Genomic DNA, 15,000 nt, shown 5'->3' on the forward strand with positions numbered 1-15,000 from the left:
GTCAGACAGACTGTCAGTTAACAACTACAGGAGTCAGACAGACGGTCAGTTAACAACTACAGGAGTCAGACAGACTGTCAGTTAACAACTACAGGAGTCAGACAGACTGTCAGTTTACAACTACAAGAGTCAGACAGACTGTCAGTTAACAACTACAGGAGTCAGACAGACTGTCAGTTAACAACCACAGGAGTCAGACAGACTGTCAGTTAACAACTACAGGAGTCAGACAGACTGTCAGTTAACAACTACAGGAGTCAGACAGACTGTCAGTTAACAACTACAGGAGTCAGACAGACTGTCAGTTAACAACTACAGGAGTCAGACAGACTGTCAGTTTACAACTACAGGAGTCAGACAGACTGTCAGTTAACAACTACAAGAGTCAGACAGACTGTCAGTTAACAACTACAGGAGTCAGACAGACTGTCAGTTGACAACTACAGGAGTCAGACAGATTGTCAGTTAACAACTACAGGAGTCAGACAGACTGTCAGTTAACAACTACAGGAGTCAGACAGACTGTCAGTTAACAACTACAGGAGTCAGACAGACTGTCAGTTAACAACTACAGGAGTCAGACAGACTGTCAGTTAACAACTACAGGAGTCAGACAGACTGTCAGTTTACAACTACAGGAGTCAGACAGACTGTCAGTTAACAACTACAGGAGTCAGACAGACTGTCAGTTTACAACTACAAGAGTCAGACAGACTGTCAGTTAACAACTACAGGAGTCAGACAGACTGTCAGTTAACAACCACAGGAGTCAGACAGACTGTCAGTTAACAACTACAGGAGTCAGACAGACTGTCAGTTAACAACTACAGGAGTCAGACAGACTGTCAGTTAACAACTACAGGAGTCAGACAGACTGTCAGTTAACAACTACAGGAGTCAGACAGACTGTCAGTTTACAACTACAGGAGTCAGACAGACTGTCAGTTAACAACTACAAGAGTCAGACAGACTGTCAGTTAACAACTACAGGAGTCAGACAGACTGTCAGTTAACAACTACAGGAGTCAGACAGATTGTCAGTTAACAACTACAGGAGTCAGACAGACTGTCAGTTAACAACTACAGGAGTCAGACAGACTGTCAGTTAACAACTACAGGAGTCAGACAGACTGTCAGTTAACAACTACAGGAGTCAGACAGACTGTCAGTTAACAACTACAGGAGTCAGACAGACTGTCAGTTTACAACTACAGGAGTCAGACAGACTGTCAGTTAACAACTACAGGAGTCAGACAGACTGTCAGTTTACAACTACAGGAGTCAGACAGACTGTCAGTTAACAGCTACAGGAGTCAGACAGACTGTCAGTTAACAACTACAGGAGTCAGACAGACTGTCAGTTAACAACTACAGGAGTCAGACAGACTGTCAGTTTACAACTACAGGAGTCAGACAGACTGTCAGTTAACAACTACAGGAGTCAGACAGACTGTCAGTTAACAACCACAGGAGTCAGACAGACTGTCAGTTAACAACTACAGGAGTCAGACAGACTGTCAGTTAACAACTACAGGAGTCAGACAGACTGTCAGTTAACAACTACAGGAGTCAGACAGACTGTCAGTTAACAACTACAGGTGTCAGACAGACTGTCAGTTTACAACTACAGGAGTCAGACAGACTGTCAGTTAACAACTACAAGAGTCAGACAGACTGTCAGTTAACAACTACAGGAGTCAGACAGACTGTCAGTTAACAACTACAGGAGTCAGACAGATTGTCAGTTAACAACTACAGGAGTCAGACAGACTGTCAGTTAACAACTACAGGAGTCAGACAGACTGTCAGTTAACAACTACAGGAGTCAGACAGACTGTCAGTTAACAACTACAGGAGTCAGACAGACTGTCAGTTAACAACTACAGGAGTCAGACAGACTGTCAGTTTACAACTACAGGAGTCAGACAGACTGTCAGTTAACAACTACAGGAGTCAGACAGACTGTCAGTTTACAACTACAGGAGTCAGACAGACTGTCAGTTAACAGCTACAGGAGTCAGACAGACTGTCAGTTAACAACTACAGGAGTCAGACAGACTGTCAGTTAACAACTACAGGAGTCAGACAGACTGTCAGTTTACAACTACAGGAGTCAGACAGACTGTCAGTTAACAACTACAGGAGTCAGACAGACAGTCAGTTTACAACTACAGGAGTCAGACAGACTGTCAGTTAACAACTACAGGAGTCAGACAGACTGTCAGTTAACAACTACAGGAGTCAGACAGACTGTCAGTTTACAACTACAGGAGTCAGACAGATGGTCAGTTAACAACTACAGGAGTCAGACAGACTGTCAGTTTACAACTACAGGAGTCAGACAGATGGTCAGTTAACAACTACAGGAGTCAGACAGACTGTCAGTTAACAACTACAGGAGTCAGACAGACTGTCAGTTAACAACTACAGGAGTCAGACAGACTGTCAGTTTACAACTACAGGAGTCAGACAGACTGTCAGTTAACAACTACAGGAGTCAGACAGACTGTCAGTTTACAACTACAGGAGTCAGACAGACTGTCAGTTAACAGCTACAGGAGTCAGACAGACTGTCAGTTAACAACTACAGGAGTCAGACAGACTGTCAGTTAACAGCTACAGGAGTCAGACAGACGGTCAGTTAACAACTACAGGAGTCAGACAGACTGTCAGTTAACAACTACAGGAGTCAGACAGACTGTCAGTTAACAACTACAGGAGTCAGACAGACTGTTAGTTAACAGCTACAGGAGTCAGACAGACGGTCAGTTAACAACTACAGGAGTCAGACAGACTGTCAGTTAACAGCTACAGGAGTCAGACAGACGGTCAGTTAACAACTACAGGAGTCAGACAGACTGTCAGTTAACAGCTACAGGAGTCAGACAGACTGTCAGTTAACAACTACAGGAGTCAGACAGACTGTCAGTTAACAACTACAGGAGTCAGACAGACTGTCAGTTAACAACTACAGGAGTCAGACAGACTGTCAGTTTACAACTACAGGAGACTGTCAGTTTACAACTACAGGAGTCAGACATACTGTCAGTTAACAACTACAGGAGTCAGACAGACTGTCAGTTTACAACTACAAGAGTCAGACAGACTGTCAGTTAACAACTACAGGAGTCAGACAGACTGTCAGTTTACAACTACAGGAGAATGTCAGTTTACAACTACAGGAGTCAGACAGACTGTCAGTTAACAGCTACAGGAGTCAGACAGACTGTCAGTTTACAACTACAGGAGACTGTCAGTTTACAACTACAGGAGTCAGACAGACTGTCAGTTAACAACTACAGGAGTCAGACAGACGGTCAGTTAACAGCTACAGGAGTCAGACAGACTGTCAGTTTACAACTACAGGAGACTGTCAGTTAACAACTACAAGAGTCAGACAGACGGTCAGTTTACAACTACAGGAGTCAGACAGATGGTCAGTTAACAACTACAGGAGTCAGACAGACTGTCAGTTAACAACTACAGGAGTCAGACAGACTGTCAGTTAACAGCTACAGGAGTCAGACAGACTGTCAGTTTACAACTACAGGAGACTGTCAGTTTACAACTACAGGAGTCAGACAGATGGTCAGTTAACAACTACAGGAGTCAGACAGACTGTCAGTTTACAACTACAGGAGTCAGAGAGACTGTCAGTTAACAACTACAGGAGTCAGACAGACTGTCAGTTAACAACTACAGGAGTCAGACAGACTGTCAGTTAACAACTACAAGAGTCAGACAGACGGTCAGTTAACAACTACAAGAGTCAGACAGACGGTCAGTTTACAACTACAGGAGTCAGACAGACTGTCAGTTAACAACTACAAGAGTCAGACAGACGGTCAGTTTACAACTACAGGAGTCAGACAGACTGTCAGTTAACAACTACAAGAGTCAGACAGACGGTCAGTTTACAACTACAGGAGTCAGACAGACGGTCAGGTTACAACTACAAGAGTCAGACAGACGGTCAGTTTACAACTACAGGAGTCAGATAGACGGTCAGTTTACAACTACAGGAGTCAGACAGACGGTTATGCCACTCCGGGCCACAAGGTGGAGAGCACGAGACTGACATTGGAACATGGTTGGCTCCCACACATGAGCTCTCCTCTGATGCTGTGGGGAGGAAGTATGAGTGAGCAACATGGAGAAGATGTCTTATCTAGAGCCACTTACAGTGAGTGCATGAATCTTAAGATAGGCTAGGTGAGACAACAACATATCACAATCGTGTCAAGTACATTTACATGTTTTATGTCTTGGACAATATTATAGTTTTTTGATAGATTTATTCTGCTCTGAAGAAAACATTAAACTGCCTCAATAACATTATTGCATTAAACATCCCTGTAAAATCAAAGCAACTGAAAGGCATGTGCAGAGTCAGTGTGATCAGCTTTCTGCACGTCAAAGTTCTCTTGTCATTCAGTGCCTTTGTTCTTACAGACATAGACCAGACACACCAGATGCCATAGTGCTGTTCTGCCACCAATGACACGGAGCTGGGTAAATGCCAGGTATTGGACTGCGGCGTGTATCCAGTCGGAAGACGAACGCCAGACCAACAGGCGTTTACACCACAATGATCACAATGTGTCCCTAAATATAAGTTTACACAGCCAATTACAGGTTACCTACTGCAACTAAAGACCGAGTAACAGACTGGTTTAATGCTGATGTTCCTAGTAAAATATTAAGTAACAACATCTCAAGGATTATCGATGGAAACAGGATGCACCTGAGCTCAATTTCGAGTCTCATAGCAAAAGGGTCTGAATAATTACGGAAATAAAGTATTTCTGTAAATTATGGGGTATTGTGATGTCATTATGGGGTATTGTGATGTCATTATGGGGTATTGTGATGTCATTATGGGGTATTGTGATGTCATTATGGGGTACTGTGATGTCATTATGGGGTGCTGTGATGTCATTATGGGGTATTGTCTGTAGATTGCCGAGGACATTTTTTTCATTTAACCCATTTTAGAATAAGGCTGTAACGTAACAAAATGTGGAAAAAGGTGAAAGGGTCTGGATACATTCCGTAAGTAACAACGTAACATGACTCACGAATGTCACTACATAATGCATATTCAAGAATCTGAGCCCAGTTTTTGAAAAGATTTCGTCTATCGGTTAGAAGTAAATGCGTAGAAATATAATGAATGGAGTGGAAGAATCAATGTCTTGAATAGGGATGTCCGTTCTATTCGTTCTATTTCTATGCATTTTATCCTAGCCGATAGGCGAAATTCAGCTTGATAAAAAAAAACTGTGCCTTGATGATTGATTTGTCAATGATGAAACTGCCAACAACAAAACACCACCACCACCATCAGCGGTATATCTACATCTAGTACAAATGAGAAAAGTAGGGAATAGGGATGTTTAATTGAACAATGTATGCTACAACATGCAGCATGTTTAAAAAAAAATATCCTGTACAGTCAAAATCAAGTTTTCCATGAAATGTGATAATATTTGGATGAAACCAGATCAAAGTAGTATGACTAAAGTGTGAAAAATGATGGTTGCTTCAACATTGATAAGGTGTAATCATAAAGTCACTGGTCCCCTCCCCTTATATCAACCACTTAGATTCAGGAGGCGCAATTAACACCAGCATTTTGTGACATCACAAAAAGCCTCTCCTTTTAATAATGCACCAATGGGTGTACATCTTATCCTCTTACCTAATTTAAATAACTACAGCCTTGTTATCAACATGACAGAAAGCATGTTCGCAGAGCGGCATTGTTTACAGAGCTAGGTAACTAGTCTACCGGTGCCAAAATGGGACTGCAGCATGTCAACAAACACAATTAGATCTCTCCACTATTCATCTAAGGCAAAGATACCTCAAAGATACGTACAGTTGAAGTCGGAAGTTGACATACACTCAGGTTGGAGTTATTAAAACAGTGAATTATAAGTGAAATAATCTGTCTGTTAACAATTGTTGGAAAAATTACTTGTGTCATGCACAAAGTAGATGTCCTAACCGACTTGCCAAAACTATAGTTTGTTAACAAGAAACTTGTGGAATGGATGAAAAACTAATTTGAATGACTCCAACCTAAGTGTATGTAAACTTCCAACTTCAACTGTATTTGAGTGGCCATCACAAAGCCCTGACCTCAATCCTATATAAAATTTGTGGGCAGAACTGAAAAAGTGTGTGTGAGCAAGGAGGCCTACAAACCTGACTCAGTAATCCAAGTTAAACAATTTAAAGGCAATGCTACCAAATAATAATTGAGTGTATGTAAACTTCTGACCCACTGGGAATGTGATGAAAGAAATAAAAGCTGAAACAAATCATTCTCTCCACTATTATTCTGACATTTTACACTCTTAAACAAAAGTGGTGATCCTAACTGACCTAAAACAGGGAATTTTTATTAGGATTAAATGTCAGGAATTTTGAATAACTGAGTTTAATTGTATTTGGCGAAGGTGTATGTAAACTTCCGACTTCAACTGTAGAGCCAAATACGTGCCACTTCTTCCTACTAAATACATTGCATTTTACCATAGACAAAATGATCCAAAATAATTTACACTGAGTGGACGAAACATTAGGAACACCTGTTCTTTCCATGACAGACTGACCAGGTGAATCCAGGCGAAAGCTATGATCCCTTATTGATGTCACATATTATATCCACTTCAATTGTTGTAGGTGAAGGAGGAGAGACATGTTAAAGAAGGATTTTTAAACCTTGAGACAATTGACACATGGATTGTGTATGTGTGCCATTCAGAGGGTGAATGGACGAGACAAAATATTGAAGTACCTTTGAACGGGGTATGGTAGCAGGTGCCAGGTGCACCGGTTTGAGTCATAAACTGCAAAGCTGCTGGGTTTTTCATGCTCAACAGTTTCCCGTGTGTATCAATAATGGTCCACCACCCAAAGGACATTCAGTCAACTTGACACAACTCTGGGGATCATTGGAGTCAACATGGGCCAGCATCCCGGTGGAACGGTAAATTAGTCTAGTTAGTCTAGCCAGCTATCTAAACTTGTAGTAATCATGGCCGAATTACCGACCAGGCACACAGGACACATGTCCAAGGGCCCTGACCTCCAGGCGGCCCCCATTGAATTTGTTAGTTACTGACTCCGATATCATATGAACATGGCAAAACGTGTAGAATGGCAGGAAATTAGCTGTAAAACCGCAACAACAAAATCAGTTATGTAAAACAAACATAGTAAAACAAACAAATTTGCTTACAAAAAAAATTATTATAGTTTTATAGTTAATATGAGTTAATGTGTAGCGGCTAATAGCTAATAGGCTATGTGTTTGTAGATGGACTGAGGTGAATGAAGCTACAGCAGCCAAGGTGATAATGTCTGGGGTCATTTTTACTTGTTTTCACTGTTCTCCAAATAGCATTCTAGAGTTTTTAATTGTATAGAAGCTCAGACATAGTTGTCATGTCATTACATTCAGAGACATGCCAAACGGAAGTAATACACTCTTCTTGACATCATTGATAGTCATGATATATGAGCATTTGATAAAGTTGGCTATAAAACAGTCTCTGGATGTGCCTGAGCAGGGATGGGCTACTGGCGGCCCACAGCCCACCTTTTGTAGGCCCTCAGATAAATGTCAATATTGTAAAAGATTTCTTGTGGGGTTGTGCATTAGCAGATTGTCAGTCACTCAATTAGCCCATGTCAGCAAATTTGTTTTTAGATTGGTATGTTAGTCTAACCATCTCAATGGGCCCCCATTGACTTTGTTTTTTTTATTGGTATGTTAGTCTAACCATCTCAATGGGCCCCCCCCATTGACTTTGTTGTTTATAGATTGGTAAGTTAGTCCAACACAGAACATGAAACATGACATAATACAGAACGATAATAGACAAGAACAGCTCTAGAACAGAACTACATCCTTTTGAAAACGGTGCACGTAGCCTACATACCAATACATACACACAAACTATGAAGATCCAATAAGGGAGAGGCGTTGTGCCGTGAGATATCGCTTTATCTGTTTGGTTTTTTGCTGTTTATTTGATCAATATGAGATGGAAGGGAGTTCCATGCAATTAAGGCTTTATATAATACTGTGTGCTTTCTTGGATTTGGGGACTGTGAAAAGACCCCTGGTGACATGTCTGGTGGAGTAAGTGTGTGTGTCAGAGCTGTGTAAGTTGACTATAGAAACAATTTGAAATTTTGAACACATTAATGTTTGTTATAAAAGGAAGAAATTATGCAGTCAGTCTCTCCTCAACTCTTAGCCAAGAGAGATGGGCATGTATAGTATTTATATTATCCCTCTTATTACAATAAAGAGCAAGATGTGCCACTGTGTTCTGGGTCAGCGGCAGCCCTCCACCACATGACTGGACAATAATCAAGATAAGACAAAACTAGAACCTGCAGGACTTGCTTTTTGGAATGTGGTGTCAAAAAAGCAGAGCATCTTTTTATTATGGACATACCTCTCCCCATCTCCTCAACGATTGAATCTATATGTCTATATGTTTTGTTTTACAATCTAAGGTAACGCCAAGGAATTTACTCTCATCAACTTGTTCAACAGCCACATTATTCATTACCAGATTCAGCTGAGGTCTAGAACTTATGGAACGATTTGTACCAAATAAAATGCTCTTAGTTTAAGACCAGTTTATTACTGGCCACCCATTCCAAAACAGACTGAAACTCTTCGTTAAGGGTTTTAGTGACTTAATTAGCTATGGTTGCTGATGTGTATATGGTTGAATCATTGGCATACATGGACACATATGCTTATTTTAATGTCAGTGGCAGGTCACTGACAAAAATAGAAAAGAGTAGAGGGCCTAGAGAGCTGCCCTGTGGTACACCACACTTTGAATGTTTGACATTAGAGAAGCTTCCTTTAAAGGAAACTCTCTGAGTTCTATTAGATAGAAAGCTCTGAACCCACGATAAGGCAGAGGTTGAAAAGCCAGAGCATATACGTTTTCTCAACAACAAGTTATAGTCAGTAATATCAAAGGCTGTACTGAAATCTAATCTTCTTATTATCAATTTGTTTCAACCAATCATTGGTAATTTGTGTCAGTGCAGTGCATGTCGAGTTACCCTCTCTATAAGCATCCTGAAAGTATCTTGTTCATTTGTTTACAAAGAAATAGCATTGTATTTGGTCAAACACTATTTTTTCCCAACAGTTTGCTAAGAGCTGGCAGCGCCAGTAAAGGTCGCTTTTACCACTCTTCAGTAGCGGAATGACTTTGGCTTCCCTCCAGGCCTGAGGACAAAGACTTTCCTCTAGGCTCAGATTAAATACATGACAGATAGGAGTGGCTATAGAGTCACCTACCATTCTCAGTAGCTTTCCGTCTAAGTTGTCAATGCCAGGAGGTTGGTAAATCATTGATCAATAACAATCATTTTTCCACCTCTCCCACACTAACTTTACAAAATTCAAACTTGCATTGCTTTCCTTTCATGACATGTTTCTTTATGCGTGAGTACGATGGCCCACTGTTGGAGTACAAATTATCTGTCTTTCTGCCCATCATTTCATTTCCATGTCTTTATATCATTGATCTTGGCTTCATAATACAGTTTCTTCTTTCTTCTTTGAGTTTAGCCAGCCAGATGTGTAGCCAGTCAGATGTGTAGCCAGTCAGATGTGTAGCCAGTCAGATGTGTAGCCAGCCAGATGTGTAGCCAGTCAGATGTGTAGCCAATCAGATGTGTAGCCAGCCAGATGTGTAGCCAGTCAGATGTGTAGCCAGTCAGATGTGTAGCCAGCCAGATGTGTAGCCAGTCAGATGTGTAGCCAGCCAGATGTGTAGCCACTTCTTTTGCCCCCATCTCTCTCAACCATACAGTTTTTCAGTTCCTCATCAATCCATGAAGTCATAACAGTTCTGTCAGTTTCTTTACAGGTGCATGTTTATCAAAAAATTGGAAGAAGCAATTTCATAAATGTATCAAGTGCAACGTCTGGATGTTCCTTATTAATCACATCAGACTAACAAATATGTTTTACATCACCCACATAAGTCACAGCAACTTGTTTTGTATGCTCTCTTATGTACTATTTTAGGCCCAGCTGTTGGAACTTTGGTTTTCCTGGACAAAGCCACTATATTGTGATCACTGCATCCAATGGGTACGGATACAGCTTTAGAACAAAGTTCTACAGTATTAGTACAAATGTGATCAATACATGTGGATGATCTTGTTCTTGTAGTCTTTCTAAACACCCTGGTAGGTTGATTAATAACCTGAACCAGTTTACATGCACTGGTTGCTGTGAGAAGCTTCCTCTTGAGCGGACAGCTTGATGAAAACCAGTCAATATTTAGGAGAGACGAGACTGAAATAGCAGCACACAAAGTTGCAGACACATTTACAACATAAAACACAAAGCACTACAGTTTAAAAAAAATCTATTTACACATTGAACAGCAAGATGTTTTGGGAAAGTGTGGTTAAACTAGCAGTCAAAACATTGACAGCCCCCTACTTCATTTTACATCATAGAGTTTAACCTTTAAACTCATATTCCATTCTAGAATTTAACCTTTAAACTCATATTCCATTGTAGAATTTAGCCTTTAAACTCATATTCCATTCTAGAATTTAACCGAGCTTTAAACCTCTTATGGCTGCGGTCCCTGTACAGGGATCAACATCAGAGGACATTTCAGAGTGACAACTAAAAATACAACGTCGTAACATTAAACATTCTTGAAAATACAAGTGTCTTATATCCTTCAAAAGATTAGAATCTTGGAAATCAAGCTACGTTTTCCGATTTAAAATAGCTATTACAGAGAACAAATCCCATGCTTTTGTTTGAGAAGAGCGATCAACAACAAAAACATTTTCCGCCGTGAATTTGTGCCGTGAATTCCATCTCTATCATTTTTTTTACGGAGCATTCAACGTAATTATACACAGTAAACAATCGTTTATCTAGTCATGGTTGGTTTCAGTGCATTCCTCTGGATGTTTGCAACACAGCCAAACATTATTGTTTTTTTGCGAGGAGTATTGACTGAAGTGAACTGATTTGAAGACAACGAGCAATGACTTCATTGCGCACCAATAATTTTAGCGAAGCTTCGTTGATTGACTTTAGTTATGACCAATGACCACTGATCTTCTTCAAATCTAGCTGGGTAGATAGCCAATGAGCTGAGGTAAAAGCCAGTATGTGATGGTTATGGGTTGGACCAACATTCCTTGTTTGTAAACGCACGCGTAACGAACTCCATTCTCGCCTTGACAATCAGAGTGGTTTCAGTGAAGCTTGTTACGCACAGCAGTATTTTGGAAAGTAATATTTTCAACGATTTCATTGACGACATCATGGCGAATAAATCAGGAAAAGCGAAGTCCAAGTCTAAGTTTACAGATTTGCACCAGATAGAAGAGATTGATCGGGAAAGTGAGACAGATTTTTTGTTTGAGGAACCTTTGAGTGTTATGATTCAAACAGGAGCTGAGGAGCTGTTTCTGCAAGGACAGGACGTACTTCTGGACGGGTAAGTGCTAATGCCGTTTTATGAAATAGAAATATATTCTGTATATATATATTTTGCAAAACATTTTGGTTTGTTTGGGTGTGTGTGTGTGTTTGTTGGTTTGTTTGGGTGTGTGTGTGTGTGTGTTTGCTACTCCTGCTACTCCTCTCCATTTCCATATGAAATAGCCATTGGGTGCTGTTCGGGGGAGGGCAGGCCCACAACAATGGCCGGAGTTGAGTGGAACAGCACTTCACCTTAGTGACTGTTCCCTCTGCTCTATACAATACATATCTGTTTATTTTATGTGATGATAAAAGGCTCATACAATACAAATATTTTTTAAATGTTTTCTTTCACAGTGATAGCGACTCTGACTGGGAGCCCCCGGTGCCAAGCTGCCCACTCTACCTCTGCCCCCAGTGGTGTTCATATGGCACAGTTCATTACTGCAGGCATGACTGTGCCTCAGGGCCAAAAGGGCACAGCATGGAGGCATCATTGTGTTCTGTGTCGCATGACCTGCACCACTTGTTCAGTTTGCCTCTGCTTTACATCAGAAAGAGACTGCTATGGGACATGGTACAGGCAGCAAAATATTGTGTAGAGGACTTCCAAAGGGTCTACTGTTTTCTTTCCTCTTTCCTAATATATTTTTTAACATCTTTATAAAAAAAAATGTGTGTTAGAATTGCTTTTTTTTTTACATGTTGTATATAGTTATTTGCACTGTTGTATATAGTTATAGGTCATTTCACCAATTCGGCCACTTGCGTACATTTGGGCAACTTGTGTGGGACACCTGGGTGACTTCATGCTAAATGTCATGTAGCTCAACCATTCCTGAAGTTATCAGTCTGAACCTTTACACACCTACAGTTGCCCTCTCGTGTTATCCATCAAAATTATCTCCAGCATTCTATCTGACTGTGTGGCTATTCTAGTATATGTGAAAGATGATGCTACAACAATAAAAAACAGAAAACATATGCTCTTTCTTTCCCTTTTCTTCCACCAGATCTACTGTGTTATATTCTCCTACATGCAATTAACATTTCCACAAACTTCCGAATGTTTCCATTCAAATGATACCAAGAATATGCATATCCTTGCCTCTGGGGCTGAGCTTCAGGAAGTTAAGACTAAGACTAAGATTAGGGTATGTCTTCAGGCGGAAATTGAGAACAAGGGATGCAGCCATAAGAGGATTTATTAAACTCATTTTAAGGGATGAGTTCCTGTGATTTCAGGGCCTATTGAAGCTTGTTCCAAGCGGAAGGAGCAGAGAACTGGAAAGTGTTTTCACCTATCTCTGTACGGGGCCTTTAGGCACAAGAGCGCAGTCATGTGAGCGCAGGCGAGAGTTTTCATTTGTCTGCTGGACAATGTAGTTACACAAGTCAAACGTACCAATGACTTCATCTCCGAAGAGCAAAGGAAGACCAGCCCACTCTCATATAGAGAGTACAGTGATGAGTGAGGGCTTTGGAGTTAGTAACAAACTTCAGTGCTCCATGGTACCCAGTCCAGCATACGCAATGAAATCACAGGGGCATACATGTACAGGATATCACCAGAATCATTTACAGGTAAGAAAGTAGTGGAAACAAGCATCTTTCTCGCTTCTAATGAAAAACATGACTTAATACGAAAATAAAAACCTTTTCACAAGACTTACGATGCTTAAAGTTGAGACACTCATCTATCAAGAATTCCAAGTACAAGACGTACAATGTGGGGTTTAAAGGTGAGACATTCATCTATCGAGAAACCAAAATACTTCTTAGTTGCTAGTCTTTCTATTTGTTTGTCCTGCACATTGACTGTACGTGTAAGAGTCAGGTTTCATCTTAGATTTCGTGAAAACAATCAACTTTGTCTTTTCAGTATTTAAAAGCAACTTCAGCATACAGAGCCTGGACAATAGTAAAGGCAGACTGCAATGGCCATGTTTCTGAATGACCATTGGCCAGTTATAATGAAATTGTGTTGGTATTGCCATGTCAGCAGAACATCTACGTCAGAATGGGGTTCCTTGGAAGACACAAATGTCCTTGGTCCTCGCAAACTGCTGCGATAGTAGCAGCCATGGCTGCATGTACCTCAGCTTCTGTGGTGCCGTTTACCAGTTCCACAGTCACCATCGGGGGATTGCAATTAATGCTTGGGCACGTGGTGCACGGGGAGTGGTGTGGGGAGTGGCACGGAGTGTGGCGCGGGGAGTGGCGCGGAGAGTGGCGTGGGGAGTGGCGCGGGGAACGCCGAAGCTTAATTTGATCGTACTCTTCTGCGCTGACCTCCGGAATCAGGACCTTAGCAGTGTGGTGGAACATGGAGTAGTCTACCTTGTAGTATTTCAGGTTTACATTCAGCATATCTTGGAACAGATGTCCCCAGTGAATCTCGTCGGGTGTGTAGGAGGTGCGGGTCTGGTGCAGGATGCCCGTCGAGTCGTCTGTGTAGGTGAAGGACACCACCAGCTCAAAGTCATCTTTCCGAAGATCCTCCAGGCTCATGCGGTAGAGTGGAGTACCGGGCTCAATAATGTGGAAGATGGTGGTTGGTATGGCTAAAAGGATATCACTCTGTTTGATTTCCAGGTCCTTGTAGTTGATGTCCACCCTCCCAGTGGCGTGCATGGTGGGGCGGAAGATTTGAGCACGAGCCATCCCCTCCACCATGTGGTGTTGGCGGAAGTCTCCGATCCTCCATGACAGGCACAAACGCCCATTTCGCAAGTTGATGACAGCGCAGTTGCTGAAGCCTACTGTTTGCGTCAGTTTCCGTGTCGATGCCATCTCTGCCACAGCGATACCGATGACGAATGTATCAATAAAACAGCTGATGACATCCTGCACGGTTACGACGATGATCGCCACCATGCAGTTCTCTGACATCCCTCTAAAACCATAACCGATTGTGGTCTGGGTCTCCAGTGAGAATAGGAAAGCCGCGGTGAAGTCCCTCACCTCGTACATACAAGGGGCGTTAGTAGGGTCCCTGATGTCGCCGTTAGCCAGGGCGATCAACCAGTAGAGGATGCCGAAGAAGAGCCAGGAGAGGGTGTAAGAGAGGGTGAAGATGAGGAACATAACTCTCCACCTTATCTCCACCAGCGTAGTGAAGATGTCGGTGACGTACATGAGCCACTCCTCAGGAACATGGCGGAACAGGACATTGCAGTTGCCATCTTTGCGGACGTAACGACGCTTCTTGTGCTGGTAGCCGATCTCGGCCTTCACGGCGATCAGGGGAGTGGTGTAGGCGTCGACAGAGGGATCAGAGGGACTAATCTCTGTGTGGTCATTGTTCATCCTGTAAGGTCTGGGGAAGAAGAGAGACACAGGAAAATCATGTTTATTTGTTATCTGCTGTATACCACTGAACATGTCACGGTTATGAATTGTAGTCTTTTGATCAGGTGGGACGACACATGATTTGGTTCTGGATTCCGAGATTCCGAATTGAGAATGATGTACCAGAACACTGAAAT

General features: G+C 41.8%; 1 protein-coding gene across 1 annotated transcript in view; it reads right to left on the bottom strand.

The window, feature by feature from the left end:
* Nucleotides 1–12,025: 12,025 nt before the first annotated feature.
* The window catches only part of LOC109870561 (inward rectifier potassium channel 16-like), a 31,170-nt gene continuing 28,195 nt past the window's right edge, over nucleotides 12,026–15,000 (bottom strand). Inside the window, exon 2 of the mRNA XM_020461123.2 lies at nucleotides 12,026–14,831. Within this exon, the coding sequence (XP_020316712.1) occupies nucleotides 13,523–14,821 (1,299 nt within the window). The 5' untranslated portion in view covers nucleotides 14,822–14,831 and the 3' untranslated portion in view covers nucleotides 12,026–13,522. The remainder of the gene's footprint in view (nucleotides 14,832–15,000) is intronic.

This window comes from Oncorhynchus kisutch, linkage group LG25 (assembly GCF_002021735.2).
Source record: "Oncorhynchus kisutch isolate 150728-3 linkage group LG25, Okis_V2, whole genome shotgun sequence".
Taxonomy (NCBI): Eukaryota; Metazoa; Chordata; class Actinopteri; order Salmoniformes; family Salmonidae; genus Oncorhynchus; species Oncorhynchus kisutch.